This window comes from Eucyclogobius newberryi, unplaced genomic scaffold (genome assembly GCF_026437365.1).
Source record: "Eucyclogobius newberryi isolate DKJ021-1_F unplaced genomic scaffold, fEucNew1.0.hap1 SCAF_374, whole genome shotgun sequence".
Lineage (NCBI taxonomy): Eukaryota > Metazoa > Chordata > Actinopteri > Gobiiformes > Gobiidae > Eucyclogobius > Eucyclogobius newberryi.
The window spans coordinates 55164-65562 of NW_027316028.1; the positions used below are offsets into that span (position 1 = coordinate 55164).

At 43.5% G+C, this 10399-nt stretch overlaps 1 protein-coding gene across 1 annotated transcript; it reads left to right on the plus strand.

Moving 5' to 3' along the window:
* Positions 1 to 669: 669 nt before the first annotated feature.
* On the plus strand, positions 670 to 2386 carry LOC140376652 (GTPase IMAP family member 9-like). Its single transcript, XM_072462129.1, has 2 exons — positions 670 to 755; positions 864 to 2386. The coding sequence occupies exon 2, from the start codon at positions 872 to 874 to the stop codon at positions 1967 to 1969; it is 1098 nt and encodes a 365-aa protein (XP_072318230.1). The 5' UTR covers positions 670 to 755; positions 864 to 871; the 3' UTR covers positions 1970 to 2386.
* Positions 2387 to 10399: the final 8013 nt, after the last annotated feature.

The window sequence follows — 10399 nt, forward strand, 5'->3', positions numbered from 1 at the left end:
CCTTCGCTACCAAAATAAAGGACTGGGTTAGTGACAGACAGTAACAAAATAAATATATATGTTGAAGCTGCATTAATGAGTTTGGGTCAAAGTTAACACTGGATAGACCAGTGTTTCACCAACTAAATGGTAAATCTCAAGAGCTAAACGTCCATGGACAACATGAAATAAAAACAGCCAAAGCTCAAGTGAGATGCTGTAGTCTAAAGTTATCAAATCAATAGATTGTGAAGAATATCAACGTACAGGAGAACGAGGAGACCCTGACAGCGGCCCCTCCACAAAACAACAAACCCAGGAAACTAACTCTGACCATCACCACGGCGACAGGGCTTATTTGGGAAGCAGACAGAGTATTTATACTACAGGTTATTTCGTGTTATGACATTTTTAACTGTAATTTGATACATTTTGCAAGTTCAAAATCATGTTTCGTGTCAGTTGAGACATTATACGGATTGTTTTTGTGAAGTTTGAGATTCATAAATAAAATACATTTTATTACATATTAATTATTATGTATTGTGTAATTTACCTTTACCTAGAATCTTCTCAGCCATGAAGGAGAGAGCGACAGCTTTAAAACTAGATTTTATGTTTTTCTATATTGTCCTTTGAATCTTTGAATTGCTGTTTCACTTTTGTTGCACTGCATGTTGTAGACTCCGCCCCTAAGTCGACTCTATAAAACAGGCCTGCTCCACAGGTGAAAGAGAAAGAACTGAAGACGCTCAAACGAAGTGACACCCTGACAGGTACGAATGATTTATTTATGCACTTATGCTTTACTTTTAAAAACTAAACTAAAGACTCAAGTGTTTAAATTGATTAAGTTTGTAAAACATCTACAACTGTGTTTCTAGAAGCAGACATGCTGAGGATTGCAGTGATGGGAAAAACTGGATCAGGGAAAAGCAGCCTGGCCAACACAATGTTTGGGGAAAATATTTTCAAAGAAGACAATTCTCCAAACTCTGGGACAGATAAATGTATGTCTAAAGTCAGGGATGTTAATGGACAGAAGATCCAGTTGGTCGACACTCCAGGTCTTTTTGACACTGACCCATCCAAAACCAACATGAGCCCTGAGGTGTTGAAATGTGTCACAGAATGTGCTCCTGGACCACACGCCGTTCTTATTGTGCTGAAGATAGAGAAGTACACAGAGCAGGAAAAGGCAGTTGTAAAAATGATACAGAAGTATTTCAGTGAAGAGGTCCTGAAATACACCACTGTGGTGTTCACTCGAGGAGATGACCTGCCAGAGGAGATGAGGATTGAAGAGTGGGTGAGCCTGAACCCGTCTCTGAATGACTTGGTGCAGAAATGTGGAGGTCGCTGCCATGTCTTTGATAATAAATACTGGGAGAAGAAGGAAGATGAATACAGAAACAACCAGTACCAGATCAGAGAGCTGCTCACGACCATCAACAAGACTGTGGCAGATAATGGAGGAAAGTACTACACAAACGAGTTACTGGAGAAAATTGGTGAAGAAATAGAGGAAGAGATGGAACACATTAAAGCGACTTCATCAGGAGACATGTCTGATGAGGTTATTCACAAAGAAGCTAAAGAGAATATCTTCAAAAGACTTTTGTCCCATATGAAAGAAAATCCAGCAGGAATCATTCTTGGAGCTTTCCTTGGTGTAGGAGCGATGATACCACTGGTTGTGCTTGCTCTTCCATTTGCAGTCTCTGGTGCAGTGATTGGTGCAGGCAGTGTAATTGTGGGAGCTGCAGCAGGGGCAGGAATACAGAAAGCTGTAAAAAAGATACGTAAACGTGCAGATGCAAAACAAGACGTGGCAGAGCAACCTCTTCTGGAACAGGATGAAGCAGAACCAGAGGAACCCAAAGAAGAAGAGGAAAACGTTCTTCCACTGGAGCCAGAAACAATAAGGATTCAAGCTGAAGAGACAGTGAAGTGGCAACAGGAGAACCAAAAATATAAAAAGCTCCAATAAAGTCTCCACTTGGGAAAAGTTCAATTTTAAATGTTATAATCCACAAAAATATATGACAATATAACGACATCTCACCAAACACATAAATATATTACACATAATTGTACGTTGAGAACATTTGATAATTTGCATTTCTCGTTTGACGTTGGCTCACATGAGCACGTTCACTCTTGTTTAAATCTGTCATAATCCTGTCCAACCAGATTCTTCCTGATCTCCACAGTCTCGTTATCCTTATTTAAACCTGCTCTTCTGGAAACACTCAAAGATCATGATGATGACTCACTGAGCTGAGTCCTGTATTCAGGGTGTTTAAACTTCCACTTTCTCTGACAATCTGGAAAGTTCTACAACATGAAGCGGAGAAAAAAGATACTTAATTATGTAAAATGTTGTTTTGCAAATGGGGTTCTACAAATCTTGTCAAAAAATGTTCTATAATTTTATTTTTGATCAAATAAACGTTCTTCTGTAATTAAAAAAATAAAATAAAAAATAAAATCTTATTGACTAACTATTTGAAGATTTTTGTTGTTGTTATTATTAGTATAGTTGTTATTATAATTGTATTTATTTAAAACAAGACCAGTGCACAGATAACATTAATTTTAAAAGAGAAACAATGCTCAGCACATATATATAAGCTGTAGTCCCTGGGCAGGTTTAGACAGAAGAAAATGTATAAAAAATCAAACTCTTCTTTGTCATGATTGTTTTGCCCGTAAACTTTATTAGACAGGACTGTTAACAAGGGTCTAGTGTTTGCATGTAAATATAGTGTTTGATTTGTCCATCATTTAGTTGTTTAGCACCAGGTCTAAACCAGGTCTAAACCAGGTCTAAACCAGGTCTAAACCAGGTCCAAACCAGGTCTAAACCAGGTCTAAACCAGGTCTAAACCAGGTCTAACCCAGGTCTAACCCAGGTCTAACCCAGGATTAAACCAGGTCTAAACCAGGTCCAACCCAGGTCTAAACCAGGTCTAAACCAGGACTAAACCAGGTCTAAACCAGGTCTAAACCAGGTCTAAACCAGGACTAAACCAGGTCTAAACCAGGTCTAAACCAGGTCTAAACCAAGTCCAAACCAGGTCTAAACCAGGTCTAAACCAGGTCCAAACCAGGTCTAAACCAGGTCTAAACCAGGTCCAAACCAGGTCTAAACCAGGTCTAAACCAGGTCTAAACCAGGTCCAAACCAGGTCTAAACCAGGTCTAAACCAGGTCCAAACCAGGTCTAAACCAGGTCTAAACCAGGTCTAAACCAGGTCTAAACCAGGTCCAAACCAGGTCTAAACCAGGTCTAACCCAGGTCTAAACCAGGTCTAAACCAGGTCTAAACCAGGTCCAAACCAGGTCTAAACCAGGTCTAAACCAGGTCTAAACCAGGTCTAACCCAGGTCTAAACCAGGTCTAACCCAGGTCTAACCCAGGTCTAAACCAGGATTAAACCAGGTCTAAACCAGGTCCAACCCAGGTCTAAACCAGGACTAAACCAGGTCTAAACCAGGTCTAAACCAGGTCTAAACCAGGACTAAACACCAGGTCTAAACCAGGTCTAAACCAGGTCCAACCCAGGACTAAACCAGGTCCAAACCAGGTCTAAACCAGGTCTAACCCAGGTCTTAACCAGGTCTAAACCAGGACTAAAGCAGGACTAAACAAGGTCCAAACCAGATCTAAACAGGTCCAAACCAGGTCTAAACCAGGACTAAACCAGGTCCAAACCAGGTCTAAACCAGGACTAAAGCAGGTCCAAACCAAGTCTAAACCAGGTCTAAACCAGGACTAAAGCAGGTCTAAACCAGGTCCAACCCAGGACTAAAGCAGGTCTAAACCAGGTCTAAACCAGGTCTAAACCAGGTCTAAACTTGATCAACATGAAGTGTGTGCCTCATTTTGCTTCACAACAACTATACTACTGACAATGAAATACTGGAAATACTAAAACTCTTCAAAACTACTCAAAAACAGCACTGATTCCTCTCGTTCATTCTTTCGCTTTGATTATTTGTCATGTGACTAATGTTTACATTACTCGTGTGCATCCTGAACATCCGGGTTAGCACAAGCACACGTTTTTTACATGCGGTTGGGGAGAGACCCTCATCCCGATTCTGGAGTCCAGAACTAACCCTACCCTTAAGCTCTGTACAGACCGCCGCTGCCTGTGTGGCCTTTCATTGTGTAAAATTGCAGATATCGAGAGTGTTGTTTTCGCGTTTTTGGTTTGTTTCTGTCTCTGTTCCACCGTGAACACGTGCACAAACAGCCACAATCAGTCTTTCGTCTGCCATTGTTGACGAGCAAGGAAAAAGTGGCGCTTCTTGGGGAATTCCACGGGGAATACCGGAAATGCGAGGGGAGATACGTACGTACGTACGTACGTCACTGGAGCGTCAGCTCTGATTGGCTGCTGCGGCGCATCTGCTGCAGAGACCTGAATATATGCACGTTGCGCAAGCCGCGTTAGCCGCCTCGGCCGGCTCATACGCGCGCTCTAAGCGTCGAGAGTGTAAGAAAACGCACCAATCGTGCCGCAAAAACGAAGAAATCGCGCCGCGGATAACGCACTACGTGCTCGACGCGCGTTTACCATAGACTTTGAATGTAAACTGGACGCTTCGGCCGCAGCGGTGTGGAAGACCTTAACCCTAACCCTAATCCTAACCCTAATCCTAACCTTAACCCTAACCTTAACCTTAACCCTAATCCTAACCGTAACCCTTATCCTAACCTTAACCCTAACCTTAACCCTAACCTTAACCCTGACCCTAATCCTAACCGTAACCCTTATCCTAACCGTAACCCTAATCTTAACCCTAACCCTAACCTTAACCTTGGGGACGAGCCACACGCGGCTGCAGGTGAGCGATAGGTGCGTTTTATGATTGATACGTGGCAGGACTAATCGGCCGTCCACGCCACGAGGAAATAAGACTTAGATTTGTGCCAAAAAAATCGTCCATTCAACCTGTAATGTTTAAACCCGAAAAAAAATTCAGTAGGAGTCGAACTCAGGTCTTCACACATGCAAGTCCGCGTCTCTGACCGCTGGGCCAACACGTTTTGAAGACTGTGAATCCCTCCAGAATCGGCATGACGGTCTCTCCCCAACCGCATGTCGTTTTTTTCAGTTCCTTTTGATCACAAAAGACGACAAAGTTATTATAACAAATGCAACGCACGCACAAAAAAGCGCATATTTTTCCACACATTTTTAATGGAATTGAAATTATCATAACTTCAGTTTTATTTGGTGGATTTACATGAAACAATCACTCAGACGTAGCTTCGGGTCTCCACTTCCGCATGACGTCAACGGCAGCCATCTATGTGACCTGGTTTTTATGCTGCGCGGTCCTAAAGCCGACCTTGTTTGCACACACGCCGGCGCGGGCGTCGACCCCGAAGGGTTAAACAATGTTCATAGGGACTCGGCAATGTCCCTGCTTGTCCTTAACAAGTAAGTAAGTAAGTAAGTCAATTTTATTTGTACAGCACCTTTCACAGACAGAAGTCACAAAGTGCTTCACAAAACACAGAATAAAACGATAAAAACACAACAAATTTACAATGAGCAATACATATACAACAATATACAGTAAAATCAGCCGCTAAAACAAATGCATTTAAAAGGATTGACTAAATAAAAAGGTTTTAAGCTGACCCTTAAAAGCAGTAACTGAGTCCAGTGACCGTAGGGAGAGCGGAAGATCGTTCCAGAGTCTGGAACAGTCTGGAAGGATCTGTCTCCTCTGGTCCCAAAACGGGTGCGAGGAACCAACAACAGTTTCTGATCCAAGGACCTTAGTGAGCGAGAGGGACTGTATGGTTTAATCAGATCGATAATGTACGATGCAGTGGCGGCTGGTGGTACAAATTATAGGGGCGGCTATTGGACATGACCGTGTTTTTTTTTTTTTTTTAAATGTCCGAAAAAGAAATTTTTAACATTGACTGTTTGGATACATATTCTAAATACACATTCACAACTGAATTAATTAAGTAAACACACTTTATTTCCACTTTTGTTAATGATAAGTTAGAAGTCAAGCGATACTTAATGCTTAGCGTTAGCCTTATGCAAGTAATAAACTAAAAAAAACTGCGTGTTTGTTGTCATGGTAACGTAGCACGGAGTTTGACAGACACATGTCTCGGCTCGGATTTATACGAAATCAGCCGCTTTCAACACAAATAAAGCAGCAAACAGTTGAGCAGCTCATTCTGAGTCGTTTTGGACGTACCTTTTGTCACAGACTCTGTAGATGCAGTTTTAAGACGTAAACATGGAAAACACGGCGTGTGGCACTTCCGCGTATGCGCGCGCACATGTCTGTGTCTCTAGTGTAAAAAGTGTAGCTCCAGGCGTAAACACTACGTTCAAAAGGAGCTTTCTGGAGCGCCCCAAAGTCGCTATTTTCCTCTGGAGAAAACCATAGTGACGTAGTCACTTTTGATTGTGATTTGATTGGCTAAAAATCCCCATTGATTTTCTATGAGGCTCTGGGCGCTTTTCAAACCCACGGCTACGTAGAAAAGTGACGCAGGCTGCGCAGCAGACCACGCGGCGTGCAAACAAAGTATACATCTATAAATAGATATAGATGTATACTTTGTTTGCACGCCGCGTAGTCTGCTGCTATATATGGATATATATTATTATTTTACACAATTACACTAATAAGAATATTAGCCCCAGCGCCCTTAATGGACCAGCCGCTGCTGGTACGATGGGACCTGACCATTTAAAGCTCTAAATGTCAGAACTAGAATTTTAAACTGTATCCGGTACGAGACCGGCTCCAGTGAAGTGCTTTTAGAATGGGTGAAATGTGGGCCCTTCTATTTGTGCGAGTCAAGATCCTCGCTGCAGAGTTCTGGACCAGCTGCAGATGAGAGAGTTCCTTCTAGTTAAGACAGGAAAACAAACTATTACAATAGTCTAAACGTGAAGACACAAATGCATGAATTATAACTTCCAGGTCATTTTGAGACACTATTTTCCTGAGTTTAGAGATTTTCCTCAACTGAAAGAAACAGTTCCTCGTCAACAGCTGGAGTGGTGCTCTAAAGACATGTCTTTGTCAAAGACAACACCCAAGTTTCTAAGACTTGGTTTAGCAGTCTGGCCTAAATCACCCAAGTACTGGTTTATCCCTGGAATGGCATCATCAGGGGCAATAATCAGAGTTTCTGTTTTGTCAGCATTTAGCTGCAAGGAGTTTTTGCTCAGCCATTGTTTTATTTGCACTAAACAACTGACCAAGGAGTTCAGCTTCTGGATCTCAGAAGGTTTAAAAGAGCAATAGAGCTGAATATCGTCAGCGAACAGGTGATAGGACACATCACTAAACTCTTTAATGATCATTCCAAGGGGGATTATATAAAGCAGAAATAGGACGGGACCCAAAACGGAGCCCTGAGGAACTCTACACAACAAATCAGCTGAGTCGGACATTATTTGGTTTGCAGCAACACTAAAGCTCCGACCGGATAAATATTATGAGGAAAACCAATGAAGAACTGACCCCTCTTTTCTCAATCTTTCTCATCAATTCTCATCCCCTCCGCTGCACACGCGGCTCCCTCGAAATACATTCCTCTTTCCCTCCTCTGTACCTGCTGCTACATTCTATTGCATGTACCTATCAACGTACCATTTTCTACGTGCTGGCTCTTTACCATTCATTATCATTCTGGCTTAAGCTATTTTTTCTTTTTGCCCTCTGTTCATGCTTTCTTACACTACACTATTTCGACAGTTGCCAACCAGTCGTTCCTACTCTTCTCACGTGAACTCTCAGCTTCCTTTTCTTTTCTCATGCAACCTTCACACCTCGTAGGCTCACAATTTATGCTTCCACTAATTACTATCACGTCACATTCGCCGCCACATGCTAGCCACCGGCATCTTCGAAGATTCTATTTCTTGCATTCCGGCAGGTTCTCATCTTCTCATTCGCTTATATTAGACTTATATTACCTTAAGTCTAATTTTCCCAGCTCTTGCCCCGCCCGCAGCCACGCTCGCTTGGAGCCCCCCCGGCAGCCACGCTCGCTTAGAGCCCCCCCGGCAGCCACGCTCGCTTAGAGCCCCGCCGGCAGCCACCCTCGCTCAGCGGCCTCTCGCTTGCCCCGATTCACGGCAGCCGCCTCACGCTCAGCCCAATCCACGCATTCATTTCCCAGAGCCCCTCTGTGAGCCACCGGGCACAGGGATGTCTACCACAGAGCCACCGCCCCTCTGGTTCTCTACAGTCTCTCCTTCGACCCTCTTCTTGCACCGAGCCCGTTCTCCACTCGATCTTTCAACTCTTAATTCATCCCTCCCTTACTCATCCATCCCGCTCTATCCCCCCCTCCCCCTTCCCCATTCATCCCACATCCCACTCGAGCTTTTCTGCGTCCTCACCAAGGTCTCAGCTGGGACCAGGATGCCGTCTCTTCCCAGAACAGTCATCAGGCACCGGGATGCTCATTCATCTCAGAAGAAACATCTCTCAGTGTACACCTCATCCATCGTTTTAATTGATGCATCGAAGACCGCTCAGAGCACTCCAGCCCCTTCCAACCCATTCCAGCTGCCATACGCACTAGACAGTCCTCAAGCGCTTAGTCTCCTCTACCAGGCATTCACATAATCCCACAGAATTATACCCCACTATCGTTCCGGACATTTTGGGGGTTCGATCAGTCAGAAGGCACTTATTCAACACCTCTCAAGTAGATCAATAAGGGATATCCTACTATGCCGCACCTCATAATACTCTATTCCCCTCTATAAATCCATGACCTGCATTGCTTATACTCAAATCACCGTAATCGACCAACTCCTACTCTCGATTTGCCGTCCTAAATCCGACGCTCTACACCAAACGCTTCAATTCCTCCTCTTCGATCTTCAGGAACCACATAAATCAGACTACCCTCATATCTTTCATTCCTCTCATTCTCAATCTCATTCAGCTCTCAATTAAAGTTCCCTCATTCATCGCTCATATTGACTTCATTTCCATCCGCAGCTCGTCAACTCCTACATCCATGCAAGCATTTCGCTCTCCACTCCAGAGCAAGGAGACTCCACCTTAAAATCCAATTCTATCGACTGCTCGTTCAATCCCATCACTCTCGCACCTTAGTCACACCATCTATTTCCGTTGACGACCCACAAACGCTAAAACACTATTCAAATGCACCAGTATTAATCCTCGTCTCAGTAACGGACAGACTGCTTTAGATTCCATCAAGCTTCTCTTCAAGAGTGCTTGACTAACCAGCTCCTCTTCCCTCGTGTCACTGCGTAACATTATTTTCAGCCAGACTTACGTCAAGATCCAGATCAACTTCCTTCATTTTAAATCATTTTTTGGGAGTTCTGAATCGGCTGGGCTGATTATCCGAGACAGAGCCCCCATCCTGAGTCTTTACCCAGCCAACTCTCATCGATCTCTCATCGATCTCTCATCGATCCATCATCGACCCATCATCACTATTATCAATAAACATTGTTTCGTATTTCATTGTTGTGGCGTGGTCCTTGCTAGTGAAGTGTAGTTTTACAAGGTTATTCATTAACTTGGGTTTGGGAGCAGGACCACGCTTCAACCTCTTACTTCTCCAGCAACCACACCTCCACTCTTTAACCACGCCTCTAATTACCCAGAAGGCCTATATATGCACAGGCCAATCCCAGCATCTCTTGTTGTCTCTGCTCTCTCGACCCCACCCTCCCACCCCATGTCTCTATCATCTTCACCTTAACACATAACCATCTAAGGGGGTTCTGAATCAGCTGATTACCCGAGACAGAGCCCCCATCCTGAGTCTCCACCCAGCCAACTCTCATCAATCCATCTTTAATCCATCAACCCATCATCACTACTATCAATAAACATTCATTCGTATTGAATTGTTGTGGCGTGGTCCTTGCTAGTGAATGTACAAAAAATGAGAACAGAAGAAACATATCTTAAGCAGAGAGCAGCACTGATGTTTTGCCAGGCTAATGTTTACACATTATAGTAGTCAAATAATATAAACTAACCTCAGCGATGTCTTCCAAAGTGTCACCTCTGGTCTTCATGTATGCTCGCTTGATAAGTCCAAAGCCGCAATCAGGGGAGAATTTGGTGTGGCCATCAATGAGGAAGTGGATGTCCACTGTGTAGTGAAGCTTGTGTCCAACACGCCAGGCAGCATACCACAACATGAAAGTGTTTTTGTTTTGGCCACTGCAGTTGTCACAATGAAGATCCACATATTTTTCCCCAACACCGAAGTTGTTGAAGAAATGATGAATGTAGCTTATGACTTCATTGCTTCCCTTACTTGACAACATGCCTTCATCAATCAGGAAATTGACCTGCTTCTGCATCCCTTCAGTCAGGGTGTCTTTGCCAATTCTGAAAAGGGGAAAGAAATAAGGA

Excerpts from the sequence above, each read along its gene's own strand:
- LOC140376652 (XM_072462129.1), top strand. The coding sequence starts at position 872 with ATGCTGAGGATTGCAGTGATGGGAAAAACTGGATCAGGGAAAAGCAGC.